Source organism: Protopterus annectens, chromosome 12.part0 (genome assembly GCF_019279795.1).
Source record: "Protopterus annectens isolate FY-2018-M chromosome 12.part0, PAN1.0, whole genome shotgun sequence".
NCBI lineage: Eukaryota > Metazoa > Chordata > Ceratodontiformes > Protopteridae > Protopterus > Protopterus annectens.
The window spans coordinates 1412873497-1412897331 of record NC_056746.1 but is presented as its reverse complement, the minus strand read 5'-3'; the positions used below and the strand labels follow the sequence as shown (position 1 = coordinate 1412897331).

Sequence of the window (23835 nt, the reverse complement as noted above, 5' to 3'; positions counted from 1 at the left end):
TTGTTCTATCAAAGGTGAGCGAGCACTTATTGGGGATTCCGTGCATTACAACAATTAGTAGTACTTCACAAATGCTGACATGTCAGTTGACACTAAGTATTCAGCACACTTCACATTGGTTGTGTACACTTGCTCTTCCTTCATCTTAGCACTCCTGCTTAAAGTTTTCATTTTTTTTATTCTTCCTCTTGTGGGAATTCATTCATATTGTGAACTCTTTGATACTAAAAAATGAATGTAGGGGCTATTTTCTCCCTAGGTCTTCAGTTAAACAACCTGTCACTGGTCAAAAAAAAGTTGCCCCACCTTTGTGCCATAGAGAGGGCAATAAGACACTGATTAAATGTGTGATTAGTGGTTCAAAGCCATCCTGGGAGGAGGGTGATGATGGTCCCAGCTTTGGCTGATCAACCGTAGTAGGAGCAGGGATATGTGGGCTTTGTGAAACCAAGCCAGTGATAGCTGTCAGTAGGCCATGTGTGGGAAGGGACACATGCTATAAGGAGCGAGTAGGAACCCCCCCTTCAGCAGTGATTTCCAGTGCTCACGATTGTTACAGTGGGGGTGGCAAGGGCAGGTTAGGGCAACTGAAGAGGAAGAAGCCCAATGACTATATGCATGACCATGACTATTTAATATTGGCTGCCTCCCAACGGTGAAGGAAGATCAATTGATAGCAAGGTATGATGATCAGGCAGGAGGAGGAAAAAAATTGGACTTTTTCATGCTTATCTGAATCTTTTTTTCATATCATCCCACTGACTTTTAATCCCTACTCCAAAAATGTTTTGCAGGTAATTGCTGTAGTTATGGACTCTTTCACGGACATAGACATCTTCAAAGATCTTCAGGAAGCAATCAACAAAAGAAGAGTCTGTGTTTATATTCTTCTGGATCAAGCATGTGTTCCACAGTTTTTAAAAATGTGCAAAACTCTGGGAGTTGTTCTTGAGGAACAGAGGGTATGTTCATGTTTAAAATCTTTTTTGCATTTGACAGTAGCAAAGTTCAGTTTTAAAAAATGTTTTGTTCCTTCAGTGTTTTTATTTTGTGTTTCTAGCTGCTGGTATAGTTAACGACAAAGCCATTGAACTGTCGACCCCTTAACCCTGTAATTGGAAACTGAAATGGCAGACTGTAAACTTATATTTTGTTTTTGTGATGTTTTGGTCTAAACTATTAATTAGCTAGCAAGATGACAGACTATGCTTTTCATAGGTAGGTACTAGGCTATTGGCCCTAGGGCCTATATAAGCCTAGCCAAAGGTACCCTGGCTTTCGCCACCCAAGAAAATAATTTTCCTGTGCTACTGTCGAGCAGAGCCACAGAAGTGATCCCGGGGTGAATTTCCTGTCTCCCATCCAATCATCAAGATTTTTCTTGGAAGAGTGCTAATGAGGAGCTTTGTTTGATATAGATAGGTAGTTTGTTCCAGAGTATGGGAAGTCTGTGGGACAGGAATCTATCCCTCCAGCATGTTCTGTTTATTGTGGTGACAAGATTTGGGTCCCTAGAAGCGTGTAGCTCGTAGGGATTGGTATTTCTTTAAGTGGAGTATGTCTAAAAGCTCTGGGTTTGACATAGCTTTGTGTGTTAGGCAGAGATCGCCTCTGAGTAGGCGATATGCGACTGAGTGAAGCTGCAGTTTTTTGAGACTGTCTGCGTAGGGCATCTGTCTGAGGCCGGTAATCCTCTTTGTGATGTATTTCTGTGGCCTTTCCAGTTGTAGATGTCTTGTGAGGTACATACCAAAAGGGGTGTTGTACTCTATAATGGGTCAAATGAGTGACGAGTAGAGGGGAACAATGACCTCTTTTTATTTTTCCTGGATGAGAAACCTTTTGTGATGAGGTGTGCCACATAGAAGGATTTCCTGATTACTGTGGCAATGTGATTATCAAAGGAGAGACTACTGTCCACCTGTGTCCCAAGGTCTCTTATCACACTTTCGGTGTTTGTAGACTACCGCCTATGTGGTAGTTCATGGGTACAGAGTTTTTACCAAAATGGATGACTATGCACTATTTGGCATTGAGCTCGAGGCCATGGCTTTGACACAAGGCATCTCTCAGTTGAGGCCCTTTTGTATGATGTCCACATCTTTTGGAGTTTTGATTATGGCTCCTAGTTTGCAGTCATCTGCGAACTTCATTAGCCAAAGACCTTCTGTGTTGGCCTGTACTTCAGAGAAGTAGATGCCAAACAGGAGAGGACCCAGGACTGAACCCTGTGGTACTCCACTTGTCACTGGTCTGAAGTTGGATTTGGAGTCTGCTACTTTCACATTGTGGGTTCTGTCAGTGAGCCAGTTGGCAACCCATCTTGTGACATAGGGATTTATACCTAGTGTAGTGGGGACTGTCGAAAGCCTTGGCGAGATCTAGATAGGCTGTGTGAACCACCTTAACCTCATCTACGGCTTTGATGACTATCCGGTTTAGGAGACATGATCTGCCTTTTACAAACCCGAACTAGGTGGGGTCCTGAGTTTGGAGATTACCGATGTCATTGTTTAAGTTCCATGATTATACATTCCATAGCCTTGCAGACCAGGCTTGTTAGGCTAATGGGGTGGTAGTTTCCGGGGTCTGTGGTGGCTCCCCCTTTGTGGAGTGGGATAACTGTCACTGTGCGCTATTCAGTGAGCAAATAGCCTGAGGTGGGGCTATGATTGAACATGGTACTTAGGTGGGGTGCCAGTTCGTTCTGTAGTTAATGTAGAACACCGCCTAGGATATTGTCGGGTCCCATGGATGCTGTGTTATTGGCTTTGGATAGTGTGTTTTTTACCTGTGCAGCCGTGATTACAGGAACTTTGTATTCTTCTGGTATAGAGATGGGCCCTTTAGGGGATGACAGGGGGGTAAAGTTCTGCCAGGATGTTGGCAATATCAGATGGTTCTGTATATTTAGTGCCATTGTGCTGTAATTCAGAGCAGATCTGAGTGTTGCCATTGAGATGCTTGACCTAGCTATAGAATGCTTTACGGTTTGTCTTAGAGTCGGTGGTAATTTTGTTTTCATAACTAGCTTTGGAGGATTTTAGGAGGGATCTCTGCTTCTTACTGAGGCTGACCAGAGAGTTTCTCCAATCATGGGATTTTACTTTTGCAACTGTTTATTCTGTTGTAGTTTGTTTATGGCAGGGGACCACCAGATTGGCTTCCTTTTTTTGGAGGATAACATCTTGGTTCTGTTAGGGATTGCACAATCCATGCACTCGTCTAAGTGCTTATAAAGTGCATTTGTGTAGGATTCAGTAGTCATACTTCTATTGTCCGTCAGCATGGGTGTAGTGAAGTTTGCCACTTCTGTCTTAAGCGTGAAGTTTGCTTTGGAGAAATTTTTTACTGTTTCCCTAATGGTGGGGGAGGGATGTGGATGTCTAGGGTGATTAGCTTGTGGTCAGATTTGACCAACAAGGAATTGACCTCTGGTGTGGAAAACCGGTTGCCCATTTTGGTAATAACCAGGTCTAGGATATTGCTGCCCCTGGTGGGAGTGTGGATAAGTTGATCCATGGCATTGGAATTTATGAATTCCAGAAAACGTTGAGCACAAGAGTTTGTACAGGAGTAGTTTTCCCAGTTAATGTTAGGGTAGTTGAAATCCCCTGTTAGGGTGTTGGGTTGTACCATAATATTTTCCAGTGTATCAAGAAATGAGGAGTTGGGAGTCCTGGAGCATGGTGGGGGATCTGTAGCAAGCTACAATTTGGATTGCAGTCTTACCCAGAGTTAGTTGCATTTGGATAATCTCGGATGCATTATGCTGAGCAACTAGCCTGGAGCTGTGGATATCCTTCATGAATATGGACACGCCTCCGCCTTTAGTGTTTCAGTCCAGGTTAGGTGGCCGAAAGGTGTAGTATGAATTATAGCCTGGTAATGCAGGGGTACTCTCTGGAGCCTTGAACCAGGTCTCTGTCACTACACAGATGTCGATGTTCTCCATTTTAAGGAGTGCCTCGAGTGAGTGCATTTTGAGGTTTAGACTTCTAGCACTGAGTAGCAATACCCTCAGATTCTTCTTGCCTGTACCTGTTAGGGTACTTTTACAGCCGTCAAATTCTGTAGTCTGGAGCAGGTGGACCTCCTGGATCACTGCAGGCCATTTGCTCCCCATTCATCTTGGCATTATCACCCTGCATCATCCCATGGGGGTATACTTTTGTAGGGGATTTCCCTCATAACCACCTTATGGCTCACCATGAGATGCAGGAATTGAGCTACAGAGGCAGTCACTTTCGGGAAGGTTTATGCCCATTACCCCACCCCTCCCAAGTCAAAATGCTTCTGTTGGGCACATATTCATGAAGAATGAACCCTGCTTGCTATTTCCCTGCACAAATGCAGACCTTCAGAAGGAAATTTATTGTATTACGGTATCTCAGCAGAGTCGTAATTGCTTCCCTGATCCACCTGCTGCCTGACCTGTACTTTGATCAGTACTTCAGCTGGTTGGATTACTACTGTTCTCTTACCCCTCCGCCGCCGAGGTGGGCAGACTGCATTGGCTATTAATTCCCACCCATCCCAGCCAGCTGGTTCAGTACCCAAGTTACTAGGTTATCCCTTGTAATGTGAATTTGAAAGCAGGGGGTTTATTCCTCTGCACTGTAGAGTCTCTTCCTAATCCTGGTATTTAAATCCTTTGCTACTTATGCCCATACGTTGGCATGAAGTTCTATTACCATATGCTGCTTTACACATTTGATAAGTAAAGTTGCTCGAAGTTTCATTTAGTACCTTTACTATTGTCATCTGTCACTTCATATCAGCACTTCAGTGCAGTTAGTTTGAGAAAAAAAGGGTTTCTCTGCTCCACCCCACTAGCCTAAGAAAAGAAAAAGCAACTTGCTGGCAATGGCTCACCTTGGCCTGGAAAGGCAAATTGAGGTTTCCATAGATTATTCTAATAGTTTGAACACAAGTTCCCTAGTAAAGTCACATGCTGCAGCAATAAAACATTTTATCATTAATAGCCTGATGCTCAGTCGAGCTCTATTTTTCCCCCTAGAATGGTTACCCATTTTGTCCATTCTCAGGGTGCTGGTTTGAGGTAGAGACCTTTAGTTTTGTGGTCTGTTTGCATCTCTGAGAAATGTCAAATGATGGAGGACCCCCCCCCCCCCAGTCTGTCCATCCATTCAGCAGTGAAGGGATGTGTTTCCAGGACTGTCCTTTGGGGTTACTCTAATGCATTATTTCACCCCTCTACCCCACCAATTTCACATGGTATCGTTGCAAAAGATTATGTTTCACAAAGTAATTGTAGTTGCTCTATATAGACGAGAGAACTGTGATTCTGTCTGTACAGGTTTCAGATGGAACTTTGACTGTCTCCGAGGAAAAACCCATTTTATTATTAAAGCGCACCTGAACGTTTGTTACTTGGCTGCTTAACTTACATTAGGCAAGGACCAGGGATTTCTAAGGGGGTGGTGGATATTTTCTCTCCTGCTTTAGACCTTTTATCCAGAATATGTATCTGGGTAAATGGAACAGACTTTCAGTTTTGGCTTCATATCACAATATTGGTCAGTTACTAGTTTGTAAACCCCCCCCACTATTGGTCTTTAAGATGCATGTGGCTGCCATACTTAATTGTCATGTCTGGTAGAATTATCTTTACCTCGTCTTATTCCTTAAGGAAATCTTTTAGTTGTCCTCCCATCCAGGAGCCTGCTTCCCCATGGGCACTGTTTTATTTTATATTTTTTTCTTTCTGGAGAAAATGCTTTGGCTCTTCTCTTTGAACCGGCATAGTTGGCAGATTTTATTTTCATAACATGGGAAACTGTATTACTGTTGTGACTTCTGCCATAAGAATGTTTTGAATGATGTGCTTTGTGTGTTCACCCTTCATACCTCATTCACTGTAGTAAGGATGGGTTACTCCTTGGAGACTAAGGTTACTATCGAGTTTAACCTTTTTATTGGCATATTTATCTTTAGTACTGCACATTATCTATTCAAACCAGGGTGACTTCTTTGCTACATTTTGAAGTATGTCCACAGGCATCTTGGACAGTGAGAGCAGGATTAAAGACATTAGGATGGATGGATGAGCAGTTCCTCTTCTTAATAAGCATTGTTACCTTGTGGCTTAATCTAGTTGTAGTGCATTCACTTTAAAAGTATGGAAAGCATGTGTCAGGGTTGCCTAAAGCTTATTCCACAAATGTAGTGGCTATTTCAGCAGTCCACCCCTTTTTTTCATAGGGTGTCTTGCAGAGCCACTGGTCAGTCATTTACTGAACAGTTTAGTGCAACAGAAGCAGAAGTCTCGGGCATTAATTCGACCTTAGTAGGGGCAGCATTGGTAATGTGGATGCAGCTTATTTTCTGCACAAAGGAAGGGGGAAACTACCATTAAAAAGTCTTAGTAGGGATACAATTTGCAGCACCTTTTGGGTAACCCCAGTCATGGGCTGCATCACCTCCATCTTTGACTGCTGTACAGTGAGCAAACTGCCTAATTTCAGGGCACCTAAGAAGGCCAACATGTTTTATAGTGTGTCTAAAAATGTGGGCCTTGACAACACTGCTACAAACTGACTCCTACCCACTACTAGAAGAAAATGCCTGTGGCCCCTCTCCTACGGGCAGGGATTCAACAGCAATTGATCTACATGATCAAAATTAGTGTAACAGTTTAAACAGGGTTCACCAAAATTGCCAGATGCTTAGCAGGAAAGATTAGATGAAAGATGAAACAATTCTCCAATGTCTGCATTAAAGTCCGTAAGGGGCAGATAGGCTGCTCATAGCTCCCCACTCCCACTGGTGAACAAAGAAGCTTCCTCCTATCCAAACAAGGATATGGACAACACAGGAACTATGACAGCCCAGAGATCAGCAAAAAGAAGACTGGAGTATTCTAGTTCAGTAAAGGCGGGAAACGAGGATTTTTTTATTTTTTTTCATAGAAAAAACAGAAAATAGATACAGTGGTAACAGTAAATGCTTTAAATCGGCTAGCGCACTTGAGTGTGTAGCCTACCAGTTAATTTAAGCAAAAAACAAACTTTTGGCCGTTTTGGGCCATTTCCTAGCTCTTTCTAACCCCCTGCTATAAAGCCTGCTTTAGTGCGCTTTTGCACGCCTTTGCGCGAAGTTGCGCATAGCGCAGCATCGGTTAATCAAGTGTAAACTATTACTGGCTCCGCAAAGTCTGCTGTTCAGTTTTTCCTTTAGAACTGCTATCTAAACATTCTTTTCTCTATCTAAAAAGCCCAGCACTTGCTCCTAAAAACATTTTACATAAGTAAAGCACTTTCTTAACAAAAAAGAAAGCACTACATCCACCTAAAATCCCATTGAGTACCCATTCCCCTTATAGGTCCTTTCTGACTCTTGTTACAAAGCAATCCTTTACACTATTCTAGCATGTCGAAGGGTCAGTTGCTGGCGTCCTCTCCAGTTCAGCTGGTGAATCTGGGAATCTTGAGGCAATGTTACAACTGCCTCATGTACACAGACAACCCTCTCCTCCTCCCACTGCAACTACATAGCCAAACTGGAGGCTGAGCTCTTTCAACTCAGTGCTGGCAAAGCCAGTCAGGAGGTGAAGGTAACCACACACACACACACACCACAAACCCTGTCTCGCATAGACCTACCACAACTGCAAACCAAACACATAAACCCACAAAAACATACTCTGAAGCTCTAAATAAAAGTCTGCCAAAACAACAGAGGCCTCCAAAGCAGACATCCAAGCAACCACTACCTCAAAACATAACACATGCAACACACAATTCACAAAGTCAGTGTGCCAAACAGTCACAGCCCTTAAGGCCAAACAAACATGCCTGATACACTTGTAATAGGTGACTCTATAGTCAGACACACTGACGTCTCGCTCACCAGGCTGAACAAGGAGAGGGTTACAGTAAGCTGCCTGTCGGGCGCTAGAATCCGCCACATAACACAAGCACTCGAGTCACTCCCAAAGCAAGTACAAATATGACTCTGTCATTGTCCACGCTGGTGTGAACGACCTGAGACGTACCTCCCTGGACTACATGAAGAGACCTAGAGGAGCTCTCTTATGTAGCCCAGGCCGGTATGACCCTGACTTTGAGCAGCATCTTACCCTCACCAAGAATGATGCCACAGTACAAAGACAAAATGATCAGTTTTAACAATTGCCTTAATTACTGGTGTCATTCTAGGGGGATCCAATGTCTGTCTGCTTGGGATGACATGCTCGACAAGCCATGCTGCTTCGCAAGGGACGGCTTGCACCTGTCACCCCTGGGCTTCTGGATATTGTCTAAGGCTCTTGCCACCCCCATAGTGCCTTTTTTAGGCAAGGCTCAAAAGACAAACCCACCTCCCTAGATAACACAAGTGGAAAAAAACTAAGGGTAATGCTGCTCAACGCCAAAAGTCTAAACCTCAAGACGCACGCTCTCGAAGTCCTCCTCAGTATGGAGAACATCGATGTCTGTGCAGTGACAGAAACCTGGTTCAAGGCTCCCGAGAGCACCCCAGCACTACCAGGTTACACATCATATCATGCTTTTTGGCCCCAAAACTTGGACCGAACCACAAAAGGAGGGGGAGTATACATATTCATCAGATACCCAAACCTCCCAGGTTAGTGGCAATGCACGAAGCATCGGAGACCATCCATGTGCAACTAACCATAGGCAAAACTGCTCTACAGTTTGTAGCATGCTACAGACCACCCTCTCAAACTCAGGAACCCCACTCAGCCTTCCTAAAGACACTGGAGAATATGAATGTCTCTCCAAACACCATCATATTGGGAGACTTCAACTACCCAAACATAGACTGGGAGCATTACTCAAGCCCCAACACCCTAGCCCAAAGGTTCCTAGAATTCATAAACTCAAATGCTATGGAACAACTAGTCATGCTATGGAACAACTAGTCACCACTCCCACAAGAGGGGATAACATATTAGACCTGATCATCACAAACATGGGGACACAATGCTCCACACCCGGAAACCCCTCATTGGTGAGATCAGACCATAAATTAATCTCAATGGAAATCCACATCCCGCCCCCAGCACAGAAGACCACAGTGAAGAATTTCTCAAAAGCTGACTTCACACTTCTTAAGACTGAAGTGGTATCCTTCAAGGCCCCAGGGCCAGTGGAAACCACAGCCCACTCCGCTGAATCCTATATAAACGCATTCTATGGACACCTTCAAGAATGCATGGATCATGCAATCCCAAATAAAACCAAGACCCATTCCCCCAAAGGCAGGCGTCCTGTCTGGTGGACCCCAGCCATTAATAAGATATACAACAGAAGGAGGAAGCTACTACATGATGGAGCAAAATCCCTAAAAGGGAAGGCATCTCTGATCAGTACTAGCAAAAAACTACGATCACTCATAAAATCATCCAAGGCCAACTTTGAGAGAAGAATTGCACAAGACACTAAAGACAATCACAAGGCCTTCTTTAGTTATGTTAGAAACCTGGGTGGAAACTCCCAGATATGCTCAGAATTAGTCCAAAATGACAAAAAATACACTGAACCCACAGACCTTGCCAACATACTGGCAGACAGGTTCAGTGCAAATTCCCCCCCCCCCCCCCCCAAAAGGACAAATATCTATCCCAACAAAGTGTTGCCTCCCTGACATCTCAGATGGCCAGGTGAGAGCCGCCCTCTCCACAGCTAAAAACACAGCATCAATGGGACCACACTGTGTCCTGGGTTGCATGATACATGAACTCCAAGAAGAACTAAACTCGCACATAAGGCTGCTGTTTAATCTTAGCCTTACTACAGGATATGTACCCAAAGAATGGCATACAGCAACAGTGGTCCCACTCCACAAAGGAGGTGCCTCTACGGACCCTGGAAATTACCGCCTCATAAGCTTGACGAGCCTGGTCTGCAAAGCTATGGAGAGGATTATTATGGAACTCATAAAGACATTGGGGACCTACAGATATTGTATCCTACCCAATTCGGCTTTGTCAAGGGCAGATCCTGCCTCTTGAACCTGGTCGACTTTGAAATGGTCACTAAGGCCATTGATGAGGGTAAGGCAGTTCACACAGCCTACCTTGACCTTGCAAAAGCCTTTGACACAATACCCCACTCGGGCATCATAGACCAGCTCACCAGCTTAAATGTAAACCCCTATGTCATAAGATGGGTTGCAAACTGACTCAAGGACAGAACCCACAAGGTCAGAATTGCTGGAGCCATGTCCGACTCTAAACCAGTCACAAGTGGCATCCCACAGGGCTCTGTCCTGGGACCTCTCTTGTTCGGCATTTATTTTTCTGAGGTGCAAGCTAACATAGGAGGATTGTGGCTGACCAAGTTCGCAGATGACTGCAAACTGGGTGCCATAATTGATTCTCCAGCGGACACGAGCATCCTTCAAAAAAGGTCTCATAGAAACGGATAACTGGTGCTAGAGCCATGGCCTTAAACTAAACGCCAAAAAATGTATAGTCATACCCTTTGGGGAGAACAAAGTACCCACAAATTACCACATAGGTGGTAATCCATTAAGTACAGAATAAATAATCAGGGACCTAGGGACCCAAGTTGACAGTAACCTCTCATTTGACACTCACATTGCCAAAGTGGTTAGAAAGACCTTCTATATTGCCCACCTTATGAAAGGATTCACATCTAGATCAAGAGAGGTCATTGTGCCCCTTTACTCCTCCCTTATCAGGCCCATAATTGAGTACAATGCCCCATTTGGGATGTACCTTACCCGACACCTGCAGCAGTTAGAAAGACCCCAAAAGTACCTCACCAAGAGGATCAAGGGTCTCAAACATATGACATATGCTGCCCGATTAAAGAAACTCCAGCTCTATTCAGTCGCATACCGCCTACTCAGAGGCGATCTATGCCTGACGTACAAGGCCATGTCCAATCTGGAATTAATGGACATGCTCCACCTCAGAAAATCCAAATCCACCAGAGCCACGAGAGTGAGTGATTTGAACCTCAACACAGAAATAAATAGGACGTGCTGGAGGGACAGATTCATAACCCAGAGGCTCCCCTCACTCTGGAACAGAATACCAGTCCATGTTAGGCAGAGCCCCTCACTGACTCTCTTCAAGAGAAATCTTGACGAGTGGATGGGAGATCGTAGGTTTACCCCAGGGGTCATCTGTGTCACTGCTAGACAGAGGCGCAGTAAACTAAACCCTAAATGGGCACACTATCCTCATTCCAAGGGGTGGCAAAAGCCAAACACAATCTGGCTATGCTTATAAATGCCCTAGGGCAGATAGCCAAGTATGAACCTATGAAAGCAATGATGGTATACTTTAGGCCCAGCCTTTCCTAGAGTACGTTAACAAAGAAATGTCTCTTATTTTGCAGAAGTACTGCTTGGTCATGCCTCACATTTGAGTGAACTGGATTAAGTGATTCAGTGAAACTAAATTCATGCTTCCATTCCTGTGTATTTCAGAACTTCCAATGGCTATACTAGGGCCTACTTTACAAAAAGAGATGCAGCATTCATCATGACACCATCTAGAAAACCATACATACTAGTGACCCACCACCTCAAATGTCCTAAACCAGTTTTAGAATTCACAAACCATCTACACTTCTGTACAAATTCTATTTTTTCTGGAAGAGGATCCTGCAGATTTCGTAAGACTAAACCACTGAATTTAAATGTAACCCCAAAGATAATTCTGCAAATTATGTATATTGAGAATGCATGTAGGTATCTTTGAAAGTACTGCAACAGGAGACAAAAAAAATTGTTCCCAGACCATCAAAAAGCAACAGATTTTTATTCTAAGCCAGTTTGGGGAACTGCTAAAGTTCCACAGAACTGAACCAGTTGGACTTTAAGATAATGGTCACAGATCTTGTATGCCATCAAATCTGTGCCACTGTTCTAGTAAGGGAGGCACTTCTGCACAGTCCAACTTGCCAGTGACACAGGAAGTACAAGTTTCACTCCTAATTTTTAAGCTCTTCAGTATCATCCCTCCAACAGCCCTGAGAATGTGTTCTTTTGCATTTGTAGGAATTTCTCATTCAAATTGTGCTGTACCAGCATCTCTGGTAATGATCCCAACCTCTTTAGAATTGCATTATTTGTGAAGAACTTTGAGCAAAGAGAAGTGGTTTTTTTTTTTTTTGTGTAGAAGTTCGTGATTCATGCCTAAAAATTTCTTACAGAAGACTATCTAGGAAATTTTTGTAAACCCACTAGTGGGATTGCCAAATGCCACAGGAAGACGGTACCGTGATGCTCAATGCTTTGTCTTCATGTGTCCTCTAACTGCAAGATCATCATCAGGACACAATACTAATAGTAAAGGCAATTTTCTTCAGCATTGCAGTCAAGCTTGCACCAGCTGGCTAATGCATCTGATCAAAGTTGTTCAACTATCATGAGCCTGGATAAAGCCACCCGTATGGATAAATGCATGGATGATTTCTCATCACTATAAACTGCTGATCATCTGAGCAAATGTTCCACTTTGAGTGACATCTGCTGCTTGTGGCTTTTAGTTCTACAGGGAAGTACTAAATGCATTTTCAAAGAATGTTTTGACATTTTGTGAATTTCTATTTGCATTATGAAGCTGTGATTTCCTTCAGATTTTTTTCTCTACCATTTTGAAAAGATTTCTCCAATCTCTTAATCACTTTTAGATGTTCCTGAAAGAACTGAAGGGGTAGACAAGGTCAAAAGCTTTTCAGTTACTTGGCTAAAGAAAATTGAAAGGACAAAGTTAGTCCTTTAAACAATTGGCAGTGTTTCTAAACTGAGCTGAAAAATCAAAAACCCCAGAGGGAAAGACCCAACAAGAAGCGGTTTAAAATTGCTGCATTGAATAGAATAGCACTGTAGTATCCTGGAGTCGAGACGAGCAAGACCTCACATTTCTAATTGCTTTGATTCCTACTTGTAAATGAGTAAGAGAAAATTGTCCGGCGTTGAGTAAATGGAGAGGAAACTAGAGTAGCGATAATGGGACCCAGGCCCTCCAGAGCACCCCATATCTACGGGGACAGGTATGTAACATTGATGTTTTCAAGCAACATATCTGGAATGTTGGAGCCAGAAAAGGGAAATCCTCCAGCAAACATAATTGTGGTTTGCACTGGACGCGCTCAGTGGAGAACTGGCAAGTGGGATGACGAAGCAAAGGTCTCTAATTGCAAAGGCTGTGGTAAGTTGGGGCTGCTAATAGCAAGGTAGGTGGCAGAATAAAAGTGTAGTTTGAGAACTGTGGGGAAATATAAAACTGGGAGTCCATAGATAGATGGAAATGAGAGAAATTAGGGTGGAAATGAGAGAAATTAGGGTAGCAAAGACGAAAGGAGAAACTTTGTGCATCTCACAAAGGAATTTAATCAAAAAAGGAAGACTGGAGGAATAAGGAGTTGGGGTTAAGGATGTGTAGAGGCTAGCTGCAGGGAAACTGGTACGGGAAGGTCAAAGTGGGTAATGAAGAGAAGTCTAGCAGAAGGTACTTATATAGGGAAAGATGCCTTCAGCCTTCTGGGAAGTGTAAAAGAATGCACAGTAGGGCAAAACCTTGAGACTACAAATGCAGAAATGGGCTGTATCAGTGCCTACAGAAGGATAGCCCCAGGTGGTGCAGATGAGTGTGTGGGGGGGGGGATGGAAAGAGGGAAATGAGTGCTGATGGAGCTGAAGCTAAAGGGCAAGGCACAGGGGCAACATGGGATCCCACTATGTTCTTTAAAGATTGCTGAGGCTTTGGTAGAAACCATTTGAAATGTCTATTCCTTCAGGGCCGAAGACATGCAGGTTGTGGTTCTGATTCTACAAGGTATAACCAGGAATAGCCTAGGAATCTATATTTGGTTGCTTGACACTGCTAAGACTGTGGGGTCAGAGTTTAAGATTTATGCTGAAGAATGACCTACCTAAAACTCCAGGATGGACTCTCAGGAAATAATTTCAGTTGAGCCTACCCAGTTGTGTAAATTGGTCAACAGGGAGCTGACTGGCAGTTATGTGGCATTTGATAATTTAAGCAAAGCTTTGGGTCTGGCATACACTGCACATTTCTTACAAAGATGAGGGACATAAGGGTAGCAAGCAGTGTGTACCTGGTGTAGAAGGGATCTACAGATGTCCGGTTCAGAAAGTGTCAAGTCATCCATATGGATTTATCCAAGGTGTCTCAGTACTTGGGTCCATCCGTTTGCAAGCGACTCTTATCTTTATAAGGTGCTTTATACAGCTGCTAAACACCTCTACCACTAATTTGCCACTGTACAAGTTTAATTGGTTCTCAGCATATGATAAGATCGGAAGCCACAGATACTTTGATAGTTGTAGGTTTCCAGCCTGTGCTCTAGTCCAGCATTTAGATTTCCTAGTAACATAGCGGTTAACGTTCTAAAACAGTTATGCGCTCCAAGCTTGCTAAGTTTCTTCCATACCTCTGAACTGTACAGATTTTCACAATGTCAATATTTTTGCCTCAGTTTTGGTCTGTTCCTTAATTTTTGGTTTTACGTTACTACATAATGATTGAGTTTACTACCCTTCAGAAAAGGCATGCTAATGTAAAACTTGTTCTATCACTTTGATAAGAGCAATATTTAGTCTGTCCCTAATTTGGGCCCTTGCCCCCCCATTATTAATGGCTATATCCAAATTTCTTATAAGAGGTTGAGAGATGTGTCCTCATCTGAGGAGGAGAGCTTTCTGGAACAGCAACTTTATTCTGAGGTTAGAAGCCTTTATTTGTATTAAATGCCCTTGTATGATACTGAAATGTTCCAAACCTCTGAACTAAATTTCTACTTCCTCATGTGATACTGGAGAGCATCACTGTGTAGCCATGTGGAGAGCCAAATGGTTTCCTGCCATAGTTGGGAGCCATCTTGTACCTTTGGTGTGTAAGTTAAGTATTTGGAGCATTACCCAGTGCTATTGCATGGACTTGGAAGTATGTACATATCATTACCTACTGAGCAAGAACCTTTTACTCTAGAACAGTGCTGCAGAGTGGTTAGAAAGGTGGTACCAGCTTGATGAAATCTTCGGTATACACTGGGCTCAAACAAAATTTCAAAATCTACTGAAATTTTAAATAAGTGGTAATTTATTGCTGATTATAAAAAAAAGTCAACTTAACAGGATTTTTTGTAATAATTCCATCTTCCATCATTCATTAGTCATTGCCATCTAGATTATGTTGGCAGTAAATGCTTGTTTGTGTGTGTGAGGGGGGGGTTCCAAGTGTACACTGCTGTCAAAATGTCAGCACTGATTTTTATTACAAATGTAATTGTTAATATTTTAGTTCTGTTTTCTTATGGTACAATGGTCATGTGTATGCCTTCTTGCCTATATTGGGACTGAAAAAGAATGCATCATTGCCTTGTTAACCAACAAGTTGTATTTTTACCTTACATAAAATGTACTGCACTTGTCTTTAAACTAGTAAGATCCTCCAAGTCATCTTTATATTTTGTTTCTTAAGTACATGAGGGTTCGGACCATCACGGGAGGTGTTTATTGTACCAGATCAGGAACAAAGATTGTTGGGCAAGTTCATGAAAAATTTATGTTGGTTGATGGCCTCAGAACTGCTACAGGGTCCTATAGGTAAGATTCTATGTAGCTTTGAGCACCTTGTCTTTTAAACATCTTGTCCGATATTGCCATTAGCTATGTATGTATTTTTTTGTTTTACTTAGTGGCCTAAATGCCTATGCGAAAATCCGAGATTTTTCATTTCTATATGTTTTGGGAATGTATTTGCAATGGAGTAAAACAGATATTCACAAACTTGAGTGTCTCATATTTTTCCTTGTTTGTAACATATATACTGGAAAGTGTGGTTAGAAATGCAGTAAAAAGTTCTTGGATTGACTAATCTGCCCATCTCTGAATCTGGGCAGGAAGATGGGGCAACGGATATACAGGGGTTTTCTCCTCTGATTCTGACTCTGAAGAGAGCTCTGTTTCCAATTCTAACTCTGAAGAGAGCTCTGTTTCCAATTCTCCGTGGGGGGGGGGTCCAGAATGTCCCAGTGTTTTTAGTGCAAGAACAGTAGTCCTTCAGAATGTAATATGAGCTGTTACAGAACACACATTTCTAGAATCTTCATCTATTCCTCTAGTTTTGTCAGCTTTGGAGGATGTGTTATTGGCTGCATCAGCCAGCTGCACCTAAAAGTATGTATAAAGTTCCTCAGTCTTAAGTTTTCATTCACTGTGTTCCCAAACCGGACACAGCAGCTATAGCTTTAGTTAATCCTACTGCTGGTAAACATTTAAATTCCAATCCTGCTCTTTCTGATAAGGATGGGAAGATTATTGATAAATACAGGAAAAAGGGAAAAGTGCATTCTTCTGCAACTTTTCATAATTTTGAATTGTCAGGCTGATATATTTGTTTTGACTAATTGTGAAAATGAGGAATGTTTTGTATGCAATTTCTTGTGGGGAAAAGTCTGCTTTAATTTTTTTCTTTTGTACAAGTCACTGTCTCTCTCTCTCTCTCTCTAGAGAGAGAGAGAGAGAGATATTTAGTGGAATTTCTGCTGCAGAGGTTATAGTGCGGTGAAAGAGGCAAGCTGATCGAGGGAATCTCCAATGGCAAAAAAACAAAATCTGTCTAACAAAATGCAGAAGAAATGGTAACAGGATTTCAAAAAAGACTTCAGCCCCACCCCCACGTAATCAAGAATAGTCTGTCAGAATGATTTAAGGGACCTTGCCCCCCCCCCCCTTCCATGCTGGCAATCATTTTTCTCTTCCAGAAAGTCTGAATCTCCTTCCCTTTGGCAAAAGTAGATTCTGACAAATTGATACTGAAGATTATTCAGTAAGGCTGCAAAGGCAGTGGGAGAACATTCTTCCTTTCCAGGGGGTAATCCCTCAACCACCTGACCAGATCTGTCCATATGCTTTCCCAGGGAGTGCAGAACCAGTCCCTCCTTCCCAGGTGGGAAACGTTTTTTTTTTTTAAGCATGTTTTAATGCCAAACAAATTGCTTGGAGACAAGTTGTGATCTTTCTAAACATGCTTTTGATAGTGCCAGAGGTAAAAATATCACTTCACTATCTGTTGCGTTTTCATCCTCATTCAAGTTTCCTAGTAACACTGGATTTAAAAGATTTATATTGCATCCGTCTTCATCCAGACTGCAAACGCACAAAGCCAGAAGAAATGCCTGCATTTCATTATCCATTCTCTGCCTAACCCTTTGAACTGTCCACTGCACCAAAATTGTTCAGTGTGTAGCTCCAGATGTTCTTCTATTCATGTGTTGCAGTATTTATAACCTGAGGGAGTCTGCTGCCGGCTGACTCGTACATCTGACCAGTATACAAAAGCCTAACATTACTGTAGGGTATGTGTGATGTCGTACATAATTCAAGGTCCTACGTTTGTTATAAAATGATGTCTGTAAAATTATGTCTGGTATAAAGCAGACGTCAGCACATACCAGTCCACAGAACTTTTCTGCTATCAGTCTTCTCCAGTCGTTGCTCATCAGAGAAGTTGCAGATTCTGATCAGATAATTGCCCCCATTGTTTGTTGTTTTTTTTTTTTTTTTTTTACTGCTTTACTGTTTTTTCTTGAGGTTGCATGTCAGCTAGGAAGGGCAAGCCAAAGTGTGGAAGACAAATTCCACATAAAGCCCCCCCATGACCTTTGGCTTTTTTGTCTAGGCCCTGACCACAACCATACTTGCAAGGCCTTTGTCCCAAAGACCCTATGTAGCTGTTTAGCTTCCCTTAATTTAAACCTAGAAAACCAGCACTTAAGTGCCTAGCATGCAAATGTCAGGCCCTTCAGGCGAGCCACTAGCTAAGAAAGCCAAGAAATCTAGGCCTGACTTACCTGCTGCTCCTCCAATGTTGGACATCTCTCTTCAGGCCGATGTTGGCCCGGAGACCATTTTGGAGCCCATAGGTGCTCCCTCCATGGGTACTGGTTTGGAGGCCGTGAAGGATCCTACTCAGCATATCCTTGGGGGATACGCAGGCATCCATTTCAGACGTGGGGGAGGCCTGGCTCATTGCAACTGAAGTCCCACTTGGCTTTCCACAGATCATTGTTGAAGATGTTCCTTCTAATGCTGAGTGTAGGCTGATTTTGGGCCCCTCATCCTTCCACCACGTGGATGTTACACAAAAGAAAAAAAAGAAAACTAAACCTGCTTCCCCTGCCTCCCAAGAACAGTTTGTTGATTTGAAGAGCCCTTGCGAAAAAGCTTGCCAGTGACTTTATGACCCTGAGACAATCTCCAGGTTTCTCCCTCCCTTCTCCTTCCCTTTCGCCCTTTACTCCACACAAGATGATTTCTTTTACTCCACACAAGACTATTTCTGTGGAGCTTTCATCAGACAATGAAGATTCTTCTGGGGATGAGTCTTTGGCATATTCTGCCCAAATTTCATCCCCTTTGGGATGTGCTTCAAATGGTACTGATTCCCCTGGAGAGGAGATTTCATTTAGGAGATCATTGTTAAAATGAGGGAGTTCTTTAAATGAGATTGTTCTCGGGTGTCGGACATCCAAAAAGGTGGTATTGGATTCCCCTTCTGTCATACACCCTGTTCTGCCAGCTATCTCAGCAGCTTCTAAGTGCCCTGACTCTCTACCTCCTGTCCCTAAAAGGCCAGACACATTCTGTAAGGTTCCAGAGGACTCCAGGTTTCTGTTTAAATGTCCCTCTGCAGACCCTGCAAAAATTCCAGTGTCTGCTAACAAGGCCTCCAAGATGCTACCCTCTACTTCTCCTCTTCTCCCTTTAGACAAGGAGTAAAGTTGAGACACTGGGGAAGAAAGCTTATACTTCAGCAACACTGGCATTCGCAGCTGTTAATTACCAGGCCTATATGGCTAGTTCCTGGCCCTGTTCTCGGACTCTGGTAAGTTACTTTCAGATCTTCCAGACTCTCCTACAAAGGCTCTGTTCTCTTCCATTCTGAGCTCTTCTGCTCAAGTTACACACCATTCCATTGTGTAGCTATGATGCTTTGGAGGCATTAGCCAAAGCAACTGTTGGGTCAGTTCTCAAGAGGTACTCCTGGTTCAGACTTCTGCCTTTGCCAGATGACATTAAGGCAAAAAATCATGGATGCCCCCTGGGCAACCAGGCACTATTTGGTACGGTTGCTGCAGAGCTCTTAGTCGTTACAAGAAAAAGGCAGGGCTGCAACATCGTAAACACTTTTTTTTTTTTTGTCCCTGGCTTCAAGATTTCAGAGGAACTACCCTTCTAAGACCCCCTTTGTTGGGAAGCCTTCCAGACCCCAGTCTTCAAAGGGTAAAATATTCTAGGAATTAATTTTCTTCCAAATCTTCATATCCACTCCTGCTCAGAAGCAGCCCTTTCAGGTGAAGCCTGGCAGTCTGTGACTACCTGCCGCCTGGCAGCCAGATTCCTCTTTCCCTTCGCCATTCTGTCTGTCTCTCTGTCCGTCTGTCTCAACCCCCAAAGGAACAACTGCAACCCTTTCCCAAAGTCATTGCCAGTCTTCTCTGTCAGGGCACTATCCAGGAGGTGCCACCCTCTCAAATAGGGAAATGGCTCTACTCCAGGGTGTTCCTGGTCCCCAGGAAGGATGGTCCTTTGAGACTGATCCTAGACCTAAATATCTTTCTGAAGATTCCCTCCTTGCGCATGCTAACTCTGCCCACTCTTCTTCCCCTTATCCTTCCTCAGGCCTGTATGGTGTCTCTGGACATCAATGATTCTTATCTTCACATTTCTATTCATCCTTGGTTCAGGAAGTATCTTCACTGTGTTATTGCTTCCTTATATTTTCAATTTTCTGCCTTACCTTTTGGATTATCTATAGCCCCAAGGGTTTTCACAAAATACTTTGCTCTTGTCATAACCTTTTGCAGACTACATGGTATTCATATTTTCTCATACTTGGATGATCTCCAGGCTCTGGCGCCAGACACCTTTCAGGAGAAAGGTAGGGTCTAGGATTCACTATCCACTACCAAAAATTTACTCTGGTACCTTCCCAAGACCGTTTTCCTTGGATGCAGGATTCACACAGGTTGTTGGGCCACCCTACCACCAGGAAAAGGTCCCATCTCTCATCACCTACTTTCAGGTCTCTATTACCCCCCCCCCCCCTTCAATACCTGACTGCCAGGGAGTTTCTTCACCTCTTGGGCTTCATGGCATCCACTATTCCCATGCTACCACTAGCAAAGTTGCACATTAGGAAATGCCACTGATGCTTTGGGTACAGCACTCCCATCCACTGGAGTTTTGTGATGCCCCTTCTCCCCTGCTTGAAAAAGGAACTAAAACTGGTGGATTCAGCAGGTTTCCTGGAATCCAAGCTTACCCTTACAGCCACCTTTTCCCACTCCTGTATATGGATGGTTCAGACTTGGAATGGGGAGCAGCCCTGGCTTCATGGAAGATAAAAGATGTGTGGTTCCCCCTCCCAGAAGAGGGCACATATAAATATAAAGGAGATGAAAGCCTGATTTTTCATTCTACAAATCTTCAAACCCTTCTTCCAGGTGCCCTGTAGTAGTTTACAGACAATACCCCAGTCCTTTGGTATGTCAACAAACAGGGGGGTGGACCAAGTCTCATTACATTCCTTTCACTCAAAATGTGGCAAGACGTATTGAGCAGATCCATGACTTGGTCCCACAAATGGATGTTAAACAGGGATGTGTTTCTGGACATTGTCCATCAGTGGGGTACACCTCTGGTAGATCTGTCTCACCCATGAACAAACGACTTCCCAAGTTTTGTGCCAGAGTTCCCGATCCTCTGGCTTGGAAGGTGGATGCCCTGTCCTCTTGTAAGGGGATGTTTCTATATGCATTCTCCCTTCCACAACTCCAAAAGGTCCTGTTGAAGATTCAACAGGAGCAATCAAAAATCTTGTTGGTGACTCACTTTTCGCTATGACTGTGCTGGTTCCCCCTTCTGCATCTAGCCAAGGGTAATAGTCACAAATTACCCCACAGAGTGTACCTACTCGCACAGGGCAAGTGATCTTTGCTATTAACTAATCTGCATGGTTAAACCAAAATTGTCTGCCTCACAGGGCCTGATAAATAAGGTTTTTTGTCACACTGTAAAGCTTTTAGCTAGTTTCACTGTGTGAAAGGTATTAACGGGAAATTTTCTCTACTTGTTAAGCACCTGTTTGTTCTGATTTCCTGCAAAGGAGTGTATCATAACTGATTTGTTTGCAGTTAAAAGCATTCTGTAGAGTCTCCTTGCTCCTTTATCTGTTTAAAAACTTTCATTTTGTGGCTCACTGCTGTTCTTCTGCTGTAACATTTCTTTGTGTTTACTGTCTAAAATAGTGTAGGCTAGTAACTGTAGTATTGTCCCCCACCCTCACCTCTTGTTGGTGTCTTGTACTTGATGGCTTTGCAGTTGCCCTTTCTTACTGTAAAATTGATCTGGGACACTCCTCCCAGTCTAGTGTCATTAGCTCATTCTACCCAATACAGAGAGAACATTTGAGAAGGCCAACCCACTTAGTCTCCTAACCTTGAATTATCTTTTGCTTCTCCTCTCTCCCTTTCCTTTACAAAAAAAAAAAAACTTTGCTAGAATCTCCCTGTGTTCTGCTAAACTGTAACAAAAAAAAAATTACGCTTGTTTTCCTGCCTTTCCTGTAACTAGTCTAGTCCAGATGATTGCTGCATCCAGGACTATTTGTAAGCTCCTAAGCCCCTCTTCCCTTTATGTTGAGGGAAGCCTTCTAGCTTATCAGTGGGAGTGGTAAGCACTAGGTAACCTATCTAAGGAGTGGTTCTGGCCCAGAAATTGTAGTTTTTGGCCGTTTTTCCATCTCTCTCAACTTTCTGATTTAAAAGCCCACATTTGCACTAGTTTCCCCCCTTTCCTGTAACTAGTGTAGTTCAGACACAGATTCTTAGTTTTAGCACTTGAATTTGCTTATTCGTGCACAACACTTGCTATAAGCACTAAATGAGCTACAAGTTACTACAGCACTCAACTGTGCTCATTACCTAGAGGGAAACGGATGTTATTTAGTCCAATCTCATCTACATTCTTACCTGTGTGTTCTGAGCCGAATGTCTGCTCCGACCTGGCCATACTTTTTTAGCTCGAAGTCTTTCTATTGGCTGGGTTAAGATGGTATCTCATGCTGCACTGCTCTCTTTCCCCAGATCTCGTTTGCTGCTCGTGTAGCTCGGACGTGGTCTCTATCTTGGCTGTGGCTAAGTACCCTTTTTCTTTATCAGAGAAGTTTTTTCAAAAAAAGCTATTTTAATAGCTGTTGTGTGTGTTCTGGTCTGTATTGTGGAAAAGTTGTGTTTTTATTCTGTGGTAGCCCACTAACTGTTTCCAATGGGCTAGGCCCATTTCAGTTAGAGGACCTGGTCTGTCCCCTTGCTTTCCTTGTGTTCTAAAAGTTTCCTGGGACTAAAACGGTTTAAATTAGAGGAATTAGTCCCTCCGCCACTTTTGTGTTTGTGTCTGAGGATCGTTTAACTCGGAGCTCTTGTGGTATTCTATCTGTTGTAGGCTTTTTCCCGCCTTGTGACTGTTTGACCATTAGTTGATTTTTCCAGTGGTTAATTGTTGTTGGTTAACTATGTCCAAAGACACTAAGGAGCATAAGCCGTCGGGCTTCAAGAAATGCTGTAGGTGCAGTTATAAAATGTCCATTACCGATGGACACTCTGTCTGGGAGCTTGATCTCCAGGAATCATGCAGTTTCTGTCATGCCTTTAGTCCGCGAGTTCTTCAGGAAAGGAAGAATAAATTGATTTTGAAGGGACTTCTGAAACCCTCCTTCGAGGAGGACCTGGAGAGTGCTTCCAGCTCTAAGGCAAAATCCTCAAAAGCAAAAAAGCGATTTCCAGCTCCATCAGTCTCCTTGGAGCCAAAGGAGAAAATAGCAAAGTCTGCTTTGACATCCTATGCTCCATTGTCCTCTGGGCCACAGGAAGTGTCAGTTGTTATGGAACCTGCTTCGGCTCCAATCTTCTTGGAACCTGTTCGGAGCCGATCGCCTAGCATTAGGCCAGTATCCCCTCCTCGCAGGTCCCCTTCAGAGAGGAGGTCTCTATCTCCTTCTCTATCCTCCAAATCTTCCAGGACCTTATCAGATGTGAATGTCGATAGAGTGGTGCAGAGACTACTTCAGTCACCGGTACTGTCAAAATTGTTCTCTGCTCCGACCCAGTCAGCTCTGGAGCTGGTCCCTCAACCTGCTTTGATACTTCCTCCTCCTCAGCACATCTCAGCCTTTGGAGCCAGAGTGCTCTGCTCCGTGTGATGTCCCTAGGTTGGTTCCGACAGCCCCTCCTGGCTTATCAGTTCTGATGTCCGCTCCGACCCCGTCGGCGCCATCCGTGGGGTTCAGGACTCTTTGGTCGGACCTGAGGGAGAGGCTTCGGGACACCTCTCTGCTCCTAGTCTCCCTAGTCTCCCTCTCGGTGCTTCGACATGGGGAAGTCTGACTCCTGTCTTGGCTTCGGAGGCTGGTCATTCTTTGGACCCGGGAAGACCAGCCTTAAAGGCAATGCGGAGCGCACTGGCCAGGTCATCAGCGGCATCATACTGGTCGGCCATTCTGTCCCCTACTACACTGGTGCAGGTCTCAGATTGCCATCTATCTCTGGACAGCGGAGCCCCAAAGCCTCAGGGTACCCCCACGAGCGGTCCCCATATTTCTGAGGGCCCCTCAGTTTTTGCCTGAGGAGCCACCCAGAAAGAAGACTTGCAAGAGGAAGCACATAGATTCCCAGGACGAGTCTCTCACATCAGACCCCGACCTTGAGGAATCGGAGCGGAGGGGTCCCCTAAGTCATCCTCTGAGGGTGTTTCTTTGACATCCTAGAGATTTTGAAACAGAGG

The 23835-nt window shown here is 43.7% G+C and overlaps 1 protein-coding gene across 1 annotated transcript in view; it reads left to right on the top strand.

Moving 5' to 3' along the window:
* The window catches only part of FAM83D (family with sequence similarity 83 member D), an 83550-nt gene that overhangs the window by 30077 nt on the left and 29638 nt on the right, over positions 1-23835 (top strand). The window contains exons 2-3 of the mRNA XM_044090459.1: positions 795-962; positions 15470-15594. Coding sequence (XP_043946394.1) covers positions 795-962; positions 15470-15594 — 293 coding nt within the window. The remainder of the gene's footprint in view (positions 1-794; positions 963-15469; positions 15595-23835) is intronic.